This window comes from Dermochelys coriacea, chromosome 15 (assembly GCF_009764565.3).
Source record: "Dermochelys coriacea isolate rDerCor1 chromosome 15, rDerCor1.pri.v4, whole genome shotgun sequence".
Classification (NCBI taxonomy): Eukaryota; Metazoa; Chordata; order Testudines; family Dermochelyidae; genus Dermochelys; species Dermochelys coriacea.
The window spans coordinates 19,627,354-19,643,290 of NC_050082.1; the positions used below are offsets into that span (position 1 = coordinate 19,627,354).

The window sequence follows — 15,937 nt, forward strand, 5'->3', positions numbered from 1 at the left end:
TTAGACTCTCAGTAATTTTTGCCACTTATGACTGAATTTGCACAGGTCTCATTCAAAGCATAATACAGCTTGTTGTACTTTTATTAATGGTTATGGTGTAATATAAGGCCAGGTAAAGTTTGCAGGCATAGCAGCTGGAAAAACTATTTTATTGTACAATGAACTATTTTAATATTAAAACAAAGAGCATGGACTCTCACCATACTTAAAGTTCTACATCACACAATTATACAAAATACCTAAAGGAGCATGCTACAATGATGGTAATACACTTCATTAAACAATAAAGAACGTCTTAATTTATACCTGAGTTATTTTACTTTGCACCGAAGACACGATTGCTGAAGAGATCTGGCCATCTTTTTCCTGAGAAACGCCCCTAAAAATTAAAACTTAAGAATTAGAAATGTATATATTTTCTAGCTATATCTCAGGCAACATTTCTGTCTTGTATGTGCATAAGCCTCCCTCATATTGCTCAATAGTTTTCATGTTTCACTGGACTATAGTCAATACAGGTCACTGTCACAGAGGTCATCTCTCACATACCTGTGGCCAATGCTATAGAGCAGGGGTTCTCAAACTGGGGGTTGGGACCCCTCAGGAGGTCGCGAGGTTATTACATTGGGGGGAGGGGCAGGTTTCGGAAGCTGTCAGCCTCTACCCAAAACCCCGCTTTGCCTTCAGCATTTATAATGGCTTTAAATATATAAAAAAGTATTTTAATTAGGGATGGGGGGAATCCACACTCAAAGGCTTGCTGTGTGAAAGGGATCACCAGCACTAAAGTTTGAGAACTACTGCTATAGAGAGCTCTGAGTATCAGTGCAGGAACTGTGAACAGACTCTACTCAATGGGGTAAATTCAGTCACGAATCCTCAATAACAATTACAATCAAAAGGAAAAACAAAGAAATCCATCCCAAAAAAGTGTTATGATTTTTAGTAACTTTAACCACCTTTTAACTGTAGGATTTAGATTATGGAGGTCTCAGTAGCATCACTTTGGTTCAAGTTGCACTGAGATGTCTATATGGAAAAAGAGCACTATTCCTGTGTCTCCCTTAAATGACTATTTCATCTCCCACATTTCACACTCACTCTTCCCTGGACAATTGAGTTCTCTAGCATTTCCTCCCGCCTGAAATGTTTTTTTTTAGAAAATTCACCCTTTTTGAAATTTGGCCCCGAGTCTCTCAGAGGGTTCCCCACAATCTCAAGTCCCCAGCACAGTTCTAGTACCACCCCCACTTCCCCACAAACTACACTGATTCACAGCCCTAACTTCTTGGAGCTCTGCATAACCTGTATTACAACTCTCCACGCACAAATCCAATCAAAAGGTACATTCATGGTCAAAAGCTGTCAGTATCACCATATGCCCTCGTGAAAGAGTGTTACCTGGAGCGTTCTTGGCTGGATTCCCTACTCTCCACAGGAGACACACTAGTTGAATGTACAGAGTTCTTTTGTGTGGACTGTTTGCCTGGTGACATGGATGGTGAATGAGACCTAGCTTTGGACTTGGTACATGATCTAGACCGTCGTTTCTTCTTCTTTTCATGGGGGCTTCTGAAAAAGGAAGCATTTTATTAGAGGAGATTTAAAATTATATGTTGTTAACCATTTTAAGCAGAAATCATATTAGACTATGGACAGTCTCATCTAAAAGTCAAACTGATAGCTTAGAAGGAAAATATAAGGTAACAAATCTGCTTCTGTGACCAAACCTACTACATGACAAACTTCAGTTTGAAACAAAATTACAACTGAGCTACTGTCTCTCTCCAATAGTCCTACCCAAAGCAGTATGCTTGGGATTGCTTTGAGTACACCGTTAGCAATAACTGACAATTACTACAATAAAAACAGAAACAAAATAGACTTATGGGTACGTAAAATTATTTTTATTGTTGACAAAACAAGGGGACTACACAAATATTCTAAAACTATATCCAGCACAGAACTCTAGTGTTGAATTCTACAGGTAAAACTGGAGATTGAGTAATCTAGATCTTTAGGGCTGGCTATGAATTTACAGACTAACATCGCAGTTGTGTAATTAAGATTACTGAATCAACTTCCATGCAACAATTCATTGTGTTCCTGTCCCCCTACTCTCCTACTTTATATTCTCTCTATTTTTAAAAGCTTAACAAAAAACAAACTATTAATGTCCACTAAGGAATCCACAAAGTTCTGCTATAACTTTTACAGTCTATCATTGGAAGTAGATTATGAGTTGCTTGATGCTTCTACTGTGCCTTAACATTTCAAGCCACATTCTAAATGTCACAGTTATTAATTCACTCCAATTTCCATGGAATTTTTGCCCCTGAATAGCCCAATTAGCGTACTTTTTAGTGTATTTACTAGCCTAAAAGAGTATCTTTAATCAGAAAGTTATAATAATGTATGGAATGAAGTTCTTGAAAATTTATGATTTCCTAAAAAAGTCTAGCACATCTCTGGAAGATGAGAAAAGAGAAGTGTCTTACATTTCTGTGCTTAGTATTTTTCAGGATGAATGGAAGTTGTAAAAGTACAATCTTTAAAGCACTATATGTACCCCACATCATTCTCTACATCTTATTCTTTTGGGTAAGCTTTCCAGTGAGTTAACATTAGCAACCAAAAGGTATTGTTCAGGGCAATCAGTGGGATAATTATTATGTTTTAGATGATTACTTTCAGACTGCACATAGTATTTAATGAATTCTATAAAATGAAGAATTGATAACATTAAACAATAACTTGCTTAGGGAATAAAACTTCAATTTTGTTGTATCAATATACCATGAAAAATGGCAAACAAGTACTGTACACAGCTTAAGACTTAATCCAGGCAGATACTTCACCTTTGAAATATCAGTTAACATTCAGAAGTAAAAAAAAAAACCCCAATCTTATAATCACAAAACTCTTACACTTTTACTTGCATTTTAAAACAGAAAACACTATTCATGACAAAAACAAATACATTAATTACTTATACTTACCAAGTGATACTGAACATCAGACAAGTTCACAGACCTATTTAAGCTCCCCATTACCATAAGAAGCAAAGTCATGGGAATCAGCTATCCCTTGACTAGTAAACTCTGTATTTTAATTGCCGAGTTTAAGCAGCAAACTATAATTTTGTGCTGTGAACATATTTCATAGAGCATGAGTATTTATTAAGTTTTTAAATAGTGCTTTTCTAAAAGTAAATATGTTTCACTGTAAGTTTTTTATTTTACAAGTTTTATTCTAACAACATGTAATGACACACTGGTAGTAAAATATCAAACAATATTATACTAGTCACATCTCAATTTTCCATGGCTTATTTTTCAACAGCATATACCATAAACAGGATGTACTTATAAACAGTGTCCCAAATATATATCTGGAGTGGACGTACCATACACATTCTTAAACTAAGGCCATTTCTTGTTGTCACTTTTTGATTTGAACATACTCTACTTTTTTCATTTTTTCAAATCTCATTGTAGGTTGATTATTACATGCAGTTTAGAAATACAGAAAGAGGACCTACACTAGAAAAGGCAATCAGATGTACTATAGAAATATGTCCCACTATACTTAATGAACAAGAGGTCACTAATTCATTGAAGTTGACACAAGGAAAGGTGGCTTCCGGGTCCTTGCAGATAGTATGTTTTCCATTCATAAAAATCCTACAGGCCAACTTCACTCATGATTTTTTGCCTAGAAATTCTTCGCTGAACCCTAGTAATATGACTAGCAAGCTCTCAGAACTGGCTGCATGTATGTTTCTGTCTAATACTGTTTCCCCAGTTGTTTGAATTTTTGGCATTTACTGCCAGTTTTTATTATGCATTGTTTACTGAACTATACCCACAAGACCTTAGTTTCAGCTTTGTGGTGGAGATCTGCTATATATGGTTTCTAGCCATATTAAGAGTATAATGCTATTTAAAACAACAATTTTAAAAGGATAGAAACAGATTTCCTTCTTGAATCATGGAGCTCTTCAAACCAAGCAGTCACAATTCAGCACCCCTAGTAGTGTAGCAACTGTAAGAATACTGAACTAAATACTGAACTTAAGTGTATGCACACCTAGTGCATGACTTGGGGGAAAGGATTCATTTTCCTTGACATTCTGGTTTTTCAAGGAAGGGAGAAGGTTAGACTTATGAATGTTGAGTCTTCTGATCTACTTGACCCAAACCATCAGGAGTATGCAACAGGGTCTTTTGTTACTATGAGGCAATAAATATGAAAAACGAATTCACCAGATAAAGTAAACTGGTGAGGTTTCCTTTAAACCAGGGATTCTCAATCTTTTTCTTTTTCAGCCCCCGCCAACATGCTATAAAAACTCCAGGGCCCAGAGAAGAGGGGGTGTTGAGGGGGCCCTCAGAGCTTTAGCCCTGCGGGGTGCCAGAGCTCTGGTCAGGCCCCATAGGCATAGTCTGACTTTTATTTTGCTGGGGCAGGACCAGGTGGGGCTTGGGCCAGCTCTGCACAGCAGAGCCAGGGGATAGCGCACCACCTCCACCCTGACTCACCTCAGCAGGCCACCCAGGCTGTCTGAACTGGGTTAGGGTGCAACCAAAAATTATAACTAAAAGGGGAGGGTGTGCTCAGCTTAAAAAGTATGAAAACTGCTCAGGTGCAGGCAGGGTGCAGCTAGGAACTGTATGCACACAGGGGGGTAGCTCAGGGTGTAGAAAGCAGGGGTGGGGGTGGGAAGAGAATCTAGGGGCTGTGTGTCGGCAGGGGCACACTGTGGTTCCTGCTCCCGGGGGCTCTGCTGGCCCCAGAGTCAGGTCCCCCCATCCAGGTGGCTCCTACTGGTTGCATGAGCAGTCAAAGGGAGCCGGGAGCTGAGGAGCAGGTGGGGTTTTGCGCACCAGCAGCAGAAGACAGAGGTGTGCTGCAGCTGCCCGCCCAATGGTACCAGTGAAAGCAGCAGCTGCCCTGCATTGCCCGGCTCCAACTTTGTGCTTCCAAGCTGGTCAGGAGGCAGGGGAGAGGAGGAGGTGGGATGTGTGTCTGTGTCCCCGGGACTGCTCCACTTTGGTTAAGGAACTGCAGTTTGGGGGACAATGCCCCTGATGCCCTGTTCAACTTAACCCATGGGCTCATGGATTCATAGAGGTCCGTGGATCCCCGGTTGAGAACTGCTGCTTTGAACTATGCAATCACCCCCTCTATTAATAAGTTGCAGGAGTATGCAACTTGGATTCTACCAAGTTTTTAATTTTTGCTGTCAGTACGAGAGTAAAAGTACGTATTATTCCTCAACTTGGATGCACTGCTGCTATGCAATGGGATACATGATAGGGATTATTCTCATTTTTTAAAAAATAAGACAAGTGGACACCAAGTACTTTTTTTTAACCAAACATGGACAATAATGAAAAAATTTGCTCCTTTCCCACCCCCCAACAGAGAGTCAACCTAAATTTGGGACTGAGTAAAATTCAGAGACAGGCATATGAAATTGTGACATGCACACTTTAGATGTGGTTACCCCAAAGAGTGCATCTAATTTAGCTTTGTGAGTGCATATGCATGTATGTGCTCCCAAACTGATGACTGCACACATTGCACAAATATCTGTACATCTAAATTGAGAGTGCATGCCAATCAACCCTTAAGAACTTTGCAAACGTGTACTATTCTACAGAGCTCACTGACCTGAAATGATGCTTTACTTATGTAATCTCATCATAGACTAAAACAGACAAAAAGCTTTTTATTTCAGAAAGACCGTATCTATGTTGAGCATGTAAAGGCAATGGAGAAAGTGATTCATGGCTTATGACAGAACACAGCAGTAATTAATTTTAAATTTTTACCGTGTTTTGGGCTGCTAAAATAAGTGATCATTTTTTCAGTATGCCTAGACTTTATATCAATTTAATGACTATAGTGCATGTAAACAAAATATATTTATGCTTAGTAAATATGCAGTTTAGCACAAAAATGAAGGTCCAGAAGAAATCAAATTTTATAACAGGTGTTTTAAATGTAATGTTTATCTCACAACACTTACAGAATATGCCTGTTTAAAAATTTAAGACAACGGTAGATATGCAATTACTTTAATTTGTAGAAAGATCTTGAAAAATACTTTTATTAATAAATATTCGCCATAAGAGCAGCACATGATGAGCGAAGTGAATGTGTGTACAAAAAGTGAAACAGTAAAAAAAAAAAAAAAAAAAAAAAAAACCTCAGGAAAAACATTTGGGAATTTTTTTTTCGTCTAATATCCCTAAAGTAACACAAACTGCAGTTTCTCCTCTTCAGAGCATAGACTGCACAAAGCATCTCTGACAAAAGTAGGTAAGGGAGCATTTATTTTTCTCATCATAGAAACAAAAATTCCACATTTCCAGTACATAAGCGGCTGCAGTGTACATGGTAGAAAGAAACCAGAACTCCTACAGGAAAAATAACTGACATTTTACAGGTTCGCAAAAAGAAAAGGAGTACTTGTGGCACCTTAGAGACTAACAAATTTATTAGAGCATAAGCTTTCATGAGCTACAGCTCACTTCATCGGATGCATTTCCGAAATGCATCCGATGAAGTGAGCTGTAGCTCACGAAAGCTTATGCTCTAATAAATTTGTTAGTCTCTAAGGTGCCACAAGTACTCCTTTTCTTTTTGCGAATACAGACTAACACGGCTGCTACTCTGAAACCTGATTTTACAGGTTGAGTTCCACTTGTACATTCAAAATATATTTTACTCTAAAATGTAATGTGTGCTAAAGTGTGTTGTCCCCCCTCCCTCTCTCCATTTGTTAGCTTTAGATCCAATCGTCACTATGCAATTTTCACTCAACTAAAATGCCAATATGGCAGGGCATTTCGGCACAATCCGTTTGTGCTACTACAGCCAGAGAATCTTACCTATGGGGGGAAGGAAAGTAGTCAGACCCTGGGAATTCCAAGTACAAATCTGAATGGTTTCCAATATTTGCAGGAAGGAAAGCACAGCAAAGATGTTTCAGACTGTGAAAGGGTTAGAATACTCCAACTACAATGCAGCAAGCATGAACTGTAAAATAACCTGTCACTGTACTAGATACATCCAAAGCATGTACATGCTCATCACTTTATGACGTAGACCTGTACATACATTCTATACAGGAGAAACCAGTGTTTCTACTGCAAAGTGTTTTTTCGCAGGTTGGCTTGTTACTCATTATATAACGCATGGCTGAACCAAAGCCTCAACTCACAAAAGAAACAAGCTTTACATAAACAGTACACACAAAGCAACACACAATATTTAAAACTCCAGATGGGGCATTCGTCATGACTGGTGCACATACCTGGAACGTGTACGTTTCCTACTCATTCCAGGACTGTTACTAATGCGATAAGCCGTTGGAACAGCCCTTTCCTCTCTTCGCCTTTCAGGTGAGTGGAGCCTTCTCCGAGGAGATCTTGATCGTGACCTGACCGGGAGGGAAAAAAGTTTTATTTTTTGTTGTTGTTATTGCCATAATTTGTTGTATTATTTTTATTTCAGTGGAATATGTTGTCATCAAACCCAACTATGGTGCCATTCAAATGCTTATTTGATTTCATATCAACATGGGCTATTCCTAGTCTCTAAGGCTTGCCAGGGTCACAAGGGTTTCTCACCATCAAAATATTTTATTTATTTATATTTATGAGAATGAATTACTTGCTCTTCACTCTCAACAGGGGAAGAGGTGCCATGTGAACCACTCTCAACTCATGTTAGCATTGGGATGTCACAGTGCAGTTAGTCAGTTACCTATCATGGGAGACAGAGTTTGCTAACTGTTCTGCTTAAACTCATTTTGGTTTAAAGCCTAGAATCTTAAAATTAGACTTGATTTTGTCTTTCCAAATTAGCAGCACGCTCTAGTGTTGCTGCATCATGCAGGTAAATTGAAAACAGTGAAGAGACTCTGAGTTAAAAAGATCATTTTGTTTTGAAATTTGTAAGTTTCCTCTGAATACTGACAAGTCAAAGAAATTCTGTTCCTTATGCTGCAGGAAAATCCTGATTACTCAATACTTTCAACCTATGCAACTGACTAACTCCTGACCATGCATCCGATGAAGTGAGCTGTAGCTCACGAAAGCTTATGCTCAAATAAATTTGTTAGTCTCTAAGGTGCCACAAGTACTCCTTTTCTTTTTGCAAATACAGACTAACACGGCCGCTACTCTGAAACCTGACCAATACTGTTTAGCATTAGCACTTCAACTTGAAATGTATGCCCTACAGAGAGAAACAGAGCGCGCCCAGTTAAGATCAGAGATCAGTGTAACAGTGCACGCTTATCTCAAAGATTTAAGGCTAAGTGGTTGTAAAAGTAAAACCTGAGCATTTCCCAATAAAGAATACATACAATAAGAAAAAAGCAAAAATCTTTCCTTTACTTAGCTCTGTTCCCAATAAGATATGTAGATCTAATCATTTTGCTTAGGGATTTTGAAATTTTTACTCCACTCTCCTTTATACAAGACACTTTACCCCATGTACCTCAAGCATTCATTTTCTTCAGAAAATATAATTTTGCAATGACTAAGAGACAAGCCATTTGTAAATCATAGATCCTATTACAGTCAAACAGACCTACTGAAAGGAAAATCACAACAGCAGTTAAGTACTGTATTGCTATTTAACTGCTTTTTCACTTAGAAATCTGACCTTTACCAGGCCTTTCAGAAGGATTAAAGGAAAAAACAGATTATAAAGTTTGAGGTCAGTCAGACACCTTGACGTTTTACCAGGATTTCCCTCTAAAGAGCTCCAGCAGTCAAATCTTTTCGTTGTCGAAGCTGCCTGATAATTTTCTCGCTCTGTTGCTGCTGCCATTGATGAGTTGCTCAAACTCGGCTCCATGCTCAGTGTCCCTGTGGATGCTGTGAGTCTGTGATATGGAGGCACACACTTCACATTGAGAATAAATGTGCTAGTTTTGGTATTAACTAGAATCCTGAAAAGACTTAATCCCTTAACCAAAGCTGAACCTTAGTGAAAGCATGCTTACATGGACCAGCCTACAAAAGTCCAAACAATCAGAAAAATGCATTAGCTTAAAATATTTATGAATTGGGTATGATTGTTTTGGTTCTATAACATTTTTCCAATCACTTCAACCTGAAGAGATTTAGCCACTAGCCTTCATATGATTAAAAAATGGCTCAACTTTCTCACTGGAATATATGGAATTATTATTTTAACTAGAGTTCATGAGACATTCATAAGGCATTGTACTCCTTTAAATAAAGTACGTTAATACCAGTCATATTGTTTAATAGGCTCTCTTAGAAGTTCATTATTCTATAAAGTTGTCAGGTCACATTACATCTGAAGAAAGCGGAAGTATTTGAATAGATATTGCCTCCAAGATTAACAGATGGATTTTGGAGCAACAGGAAACACCCATTTTACAAATTAGGTGAGGGATTGCTATTTTGAGGTAAATTTTAGTTCAATTTTTGAAACCGGGCCAATGAAAAATATAGCACACATTTACCTATTCCATCCAGCGTGGTTTACAAACTAACCCTTTAATGATGCATCTTGCTCCTAATTACTACCCATGGTTCATTAAGTGAATAAATGGAGTAGGTGGCTTAGCAGTAAGCTATTACTAAAGTACACCAGGAAAGTGATTAACATCAAATGGAAGTTTAGAGCTTCCAGCTCTACTCATAAGTTCAAAATGCAGACCTACATTTTATCTGCAAAATCATTAAATCATTATGTAATGAGTTGCTTTGCAGCCCCTTTTCTCCTTCCTTCTTCCCACTCATGCCCCATGCATTATCCTAGATTTTGTGCTATGATGATCTATTTCATACAAAATAGGAAGATTCATACTCATTAATATGGTCATTATTTACATTTACTGGTCATCAACTGTGAAATTTGAAACTTCTCAGCTAGAACATCATGCGCAAAACTTCAATGATTGACATTCTATGCTACTAAAACAGAGCATCACTATCAGATACAATTTACGTCAAATTTGTTATGGTGCTTTGAAGTTTATTAGAAAAAAAGGGCATTGATGGAGTGTTGAGTATACATAAACAAGAGGGTCCCAAAACTTACTTGTTTTCCAAAACAGTTCTAACAAATTCACCCACATATTTTTGCATTAGACTTTAATTATTAATTTGTGAATTTGAGGATCTCTCTTTATGGAGCTAAAATGTCCACAGGAAGCAGGGCTGCAACACACTATGGGGCTATTGTGCATGCTTCACTGCTTTCTAAAGCTCTAGATGCATCTTCTTGGTCTGCAATCAAATCCTTGGTATATCAAGAGCTTTAGGAACTAGTTTCAGTATACACATTTGGGAACGGTAATGGAAGGAATATATATTTATGTAGAGGAGTCATTGTTAACTTGATAAGGACTGCAATAAAATTGATACAGCTGGGTTCCTCACATATCTAGTTTTTTACCTTGTCTAGGAGAATTGCTTTGATCACATGTTTAAGCAATACCTAGTTAAATATCTTACATCAGCCTGAATCAGTGATATTATTTGAACAGGAAGTGAATTCTGCAACTTCAACTGTAAGGTACAAGATTAAATTAAGTAAACTATTTAAAAATTAAGCTATATTAACATCAATGGTGCATCATGTATATTTACTAAGCTGTGACTGTAGTATGTTAACAGTGTAAGAACAAAAAAATATATTGCACTCTTAGTCTCATTTATACCAAATAGCAAATTGCACTGGCAAATTGCTACACTTCTAAAAATAAAATACGACAAGATTTTTTAAAGTTATGTAAAAGCCTCTAAAACCACTTGCTTGTGAGGCAAATTTGGCCTATTACTCGTACAAGAAAAAAGGCAAAACAAGAATTAAATATGCTCTGAAAAGTTAAACAAACATATATTTTTAGCTTCACTTCCCTCAGCTCATCCCCTATCAACTTGCCCCAACAAATTAACTACAATTCTTATGCTGTACCAAATTATCCCTTGAGGATGTTATGCCCAATGTATTTTTACAATTACATAAGCAACAGCAACCCAGGAGCCTGTAATGCAAATATCAAGGTAAATGGAAAGTCAAATTAACACCTATACACAAATTCTTTAACATTTGAAAAGATCCAAACCAAAACAAATAGTTTTCCAAATGAAGTGAAATGTGTGCCAATAGGTCATTATTTGTTTACACATTTCACAACATACAGTTCATTAATGTCCAATTAAAACATATCCTAATCAGAAATTTTGGAAAAAGTACAGCTTCTCTTTTGGTTGTCATAATTAAAATTTAAACTACTAATTTAAACAGCTTCAGACCCAAGACACAAATCTCTCCTTTGTAGAAACACCAAGTTTAATGTGCTGGTCTGTCAGAAAGCTATGAAATTTTGGTAATTCTGAGAAGATATCCGTATTTTGGAGTGCTTTGTTGAACAGGCTCATAAGTCCAAAAAAAAAAAAAAAGTTAAACAGGAAGTCTCTCTCTCCATAATTACTATCATTCTAATCTGCTCCAAGTGCAAAGTAATCACTGACAACTGCTGTTAAGCTCTGAAGGTTAGGAACTGCTGCCTGCACGGCACAAAAGATTACAAAAGCATAACACACCTGTTTAAAACAGTTTTAAGGTTGACACAGACAAAGCAACTGAGGGTATGTCTACACTATGGACCTTACAGCCGCACAGCTGTGCCACTGTAAGGTCTCCTGTGTGGTGGGAGAGTTCTCCCACCAGCATAATTAAACCACCCCCAATGAGCGGCGGTAGGTAAGTTGGTGGGAGAGCATCTCCCACTGACATAGCGCTGTCCACACCAGCACTTTTGTCAGTGAAACTTGTCGGTCGGGGTGTGTTTTTTTCACACTTCTGACCAATAAAAGTTTTGCTGACAAAACTGCGAGTGTAGACAGAGCCTAAGGCTGTTAGAATTTATGTAATTTAATACCAGTGTCCAGGCATTATAGGATAGCCCTTTATCCCAGGTCACTGAGTGAGGCTACTCATCATAGATCAATCTTTACAAATAGTTTAGAGTAATGTATTACAAGTGGGAAACAATATACTTCTAATTAGTCTCTACATCTAAATAAGGTATGGTAGGAAGTCGTAACACTGGGTCTTGTGGGAATCTAAAGACTGAGCAACATGCTTATTGCAAGTCTGACTCTAGGCATACAAAACAAGAAAAATGTGAGAAGCCACCTTTTGTACACGACATGACAACGCAATGCTTTAACAGCTCTATTGAAAAGATTCCGACTTATCTACCAATTCAATTGCAAAGGTGTTAAACTTGCTTTAGTATTAGATCACAGACCGTGAGTTTCTTCAATTTAAATTTTTTTCATTTCACATTGGTGTCGAAGCTCATATTTAATATTTTTACACAGGAATGTCTCCATAAACTTGCGCTGAAATCATTTTGTAATATTGTCCATTGTAATATTGTCTTTAGAAACTTTCAGCTAAATTGTTTTACCAGTGTGGTCATGTCATCATTATCTTCACAGGCTTTCATTGATAATGATCTGCCATTGTTCTGATACTGTAAAACTGTAGCCACAAGCATTCCAACATGACACAAAACCCTTGGTTTTTACCTAGATTTCTGGGGAGTGATTATCATCAGGGCAATTTGATAGGTCTGGATTGGATTGCCATTTCTGACTAGTTATTTGAAGTTTTCTGTTCTGGGGAGCTGTTATTTTTGTCAGTGTACTTTTACAGTTATGTCAAGGGTACAAAGACCCAAAGTAGACACTTCCCTCTTTTTGTTGTGTATCTAAATCATTGTCTTCCCAACATATTGGGATCACAGCATCTATAAAACACACAATTATGGTTATACTTTTGTTTCAACGTTGCAGTGTCATGAATCCAAAGCCTATCTGCATGTTACGGGAGCTATTTTTACAAAAAAGATTTTATGAAGGTGACAAGTACCAAGCATATTCAACAAGATTTATAAAATTTTAATGTCAGTTGGTTCTAAACTTAAAAAATGAAAACAAAGCAGCAATGCCTACTTAAAGGATTCTTGTCTTTCAATTAATCCTTTTCTGTCTAGAACTTGACAAAGAAAGAGAAGACGCTGTATCCAGAAGATTTTTTTTAAAAATATCATCTTACTAAATACTCTGTAAAGATAAATGAATTCCTCTTTGTAAGCAAGCAAGCCTGGAAAAATAAACCTTATGCTTACATTAGCCTGAAAGTGACAAGGAAAGCAAGCCAAGGCCTGTTCAGAGTTGCATGAGGAAAGCTGAAGTTATGTACACTCATATGTGTGTTTAAATAGGTACATAGCAAACATGTAAAACCCCACTATCAACATTAGAAAATACATGTGAGACAGCAAAACACTGTTTTGAGACCCATTCACTCGAGATTAGATTCTTCTATGTTCACTGGGGCTGCATCTGTACCCTCTGTCCCAAAGATACAATGGATGACGTACGGCCAACTGCCACAGTTCCTTTGCCAATACTGTTTCCTACAGGAGTAGGTCTCCACATTAGCAGGGAAGGATGGTGAGCCAGGGGACCTATGTGGGCAACACATTTTGAAGAATCAGTTACTGTAAGATAAGTAACTCTTCTTTTTTCTTCAAGTGATTGTCTACACGGATTCCACTGTTGGTGACTAACAAGTAGTTGTCTACTTGCTTGGCAATGGGTATGTAGAGTCCAACCTAAAGGCCAATGCAGGACAGATGTACTGAAATTGGCAACCAGTTTGGAAGCCTGTACTAGGGAATGAGTAGTAAATGTGTGGATCAAGTTCCAGTCTTCTGTTCCATACACCTCAGGTATGGGTATTTTACTCAAACAGTTACCCAAGTCTGAGCCTCTAATAAGGCTGACAGCTCTTTCACTGGTTAACTTGTAGTAAGTTCTTACACAGTCTGAGACCCACTAGGATAACTGCTGAGGATATAGGTTGCCCTGGGCCCATCAGCAAATGCAACATGAAGTTTAAGAGTGTTCCTAAATTCCTTAATACTATCTGAATAAAAAGATAATGTTGTCACTACATCAAGCTTCACACAGGGTAGGGAGAGACTGAAGAAAATACCGGAAGATGAAAGAATTCATTTACGTGGAATTCCAAGACCACCGTGGGCAGAAACTTAGGGGAAGGTCTAAGTGTAACCATCTCTTTATGAAATGTATATGGAGGACTTGGCATAACAGCCTGATTCTCCCTTATTCTCTTAGCTTTACTTCCTTACAATTGAGAAGGCAGGGAGGGAGTGCACAACCCATCAGCCTTGGGTTCAAAGGATATGGGGCTCTTGAACTGGGGGAAAGCCATGCATGAGCTGCTTCAGGAATTTTGTTAGTCTCTAAGGTGCCACCGGTACTCCTTTTCTTTTTGCGAATACAGACTAACACGGCTGCTACTCTGAATTCAGGAATTTTGTCACTGTAATGTGGGAAGATACAGTAGGGCCCTGAATAGAGAGATGATACTTCTGCCAGATGGATTCTTATTAATGGATGGAGTCCAGATTGCTTCAAGGTGACAGTCCAAAACTGACACTGCTGTTGTGAGAGCAGAAAACTGGTGCTGAGATGCCCAAATAGAAAACCTTCTCCCTTTAGCTCTGCAAATAAGTCTAGTTGAAGGTTTCCTGCCCTGGAGAACAATGTTCGGAACTACAGCAAAACAGCTTTGTTTTATAGGTAGGGTCCTACCAAATTCAGTGTCAATTTTCATAAATTTCATGGTTATAGCATTTAAAAAATCTTGAATTACACAGTTTCAGATATTTAAAATCTTAAATTTCATGGTGTTGTAACAAAACATGAGTGTGTATTTAAAAACTGTAAAATATAAACCCCCCAAAGGGGGGTTGGCAAGGCTAGCCTTACTTCGGCACAGCTGATGGCCGGGTGCCCAGCTCTAATGGCAGCATTGCTGCCAGCAGCAGTACAGACGTATGGGTGGCAATCCCGTGACCCCCTTCTATATTAGTCTTGCAACACCCTTTTTGGATCAGGACCCCCAGTTTGAGAAACACTGTGTATTTTTGTTTTAGAGTAGCAGCCGTGTTAGTCTGTATTCGCAAAAAGAAAAGGAGTACTTGTGGCACCTTACTCTAAGGTGCCACAAGTACTCCTTTTCTTTTTGTGTATTTTTGTATACTTTTACGCTATAATATAGGGTAAAAGTACACAAAAGATCAGATTTCACGGTCCATTACACGTTTTTCACAGCCATGAATATGGTAGGGTCCTATTTATGGGATTCATTCAACCAGCATCCAGGCTGTCTAGTGCCAGGATGCTGGGTGTGGGTGCAGGATCTAACCATTGTTCTAGAAGACCTGCATAGAACCGGTAAGATGGTTGTGCTGACAGTCACCAAATCTGAATCTGAAGAATTGCTTGGCCCATGCTGAGGCTACTATGATTATGCATCTTGTTGTGTTCTGCCTCAGTTTCTTCATGGAACTTGATATCATGGGGTTTGGTGAAAGGCATATTATCCTCAGGGATTAAGAAATGAAGAAGCCATCTGACAGGGAACTTCGGACTTGTGTCTCCTCTGAAGCAGAAATTCTGACACTTCTTGTGATTTGTTGCAAACAGATCTACTACCTGCAAGAGACACTGCAGAACTGAGTCCTTGATAGACCATTTATATTTCTTGGAAAAGTCCCTGCCAGGGTGGTCTGCTAGTGTATTTGAAGACCAGAAGGTGCAGAGCTACTGGCATGATCTGGTGCTGAATGCACCACTCCAACAGGCATACAGCATCTTGACATGGTAGGAATGATCATGTTGCCGCTTGATACAGTGCATTGCTGCAGAGTTGTCTACCAGCACTTTAAAGGTAGAAACTCACTGATCTGGAGTCTAACAATGCTTCTGTTAGTGCTATGGTGTCAGAGAATTTCTCCCTGTTTATACTAAGACCTACCAAGGTGAAAATT

The 15,937-nt window shown here is 38.3% G+C and overlaps 1 protein-coding gene across 11 annotated transcripts in view; it reads right to left on the reverse strand.

Annotated features, from left to right (window-relative positions):
* The window catches only part of LOC119843876 (splicing factor SWAP), a 92,733-nt gene that overhangs the window by 3,507 nt on the left and 73,289 nt on the right, over positions 1-15,937 (reverse strand). For 6 of the 11 annotated variants that reach the window (XM_038373794.2, XM_038373802.2, XM_038373793.2 and 3 more), the window contains 4 exons: positions 8,750-8,905; positions 7,325-7,450; positions 1,402-1,572; positions 307-379 (listed from right to left, as the gene is read on the reverse strand). In XM_038373794.2, the coding sequence (XP_038229722.1) occupies positions 307-379; positions 1,402-1,572; positions 7,325-7,450; positions 8,750-8,905 (526 nt within the window). Of the gene's footprint in view, positions 1-306; positions 380-1,400; positions 1,573-7,324; positions 7,451-8,749; positions 8,906-15,937 lie in introns of those variants that run through there. The other 5 variants (XM_038373796.2, XM_043498431.1, XM_043498423.1 and 2 more) reach the window with 2 other exon arrangements.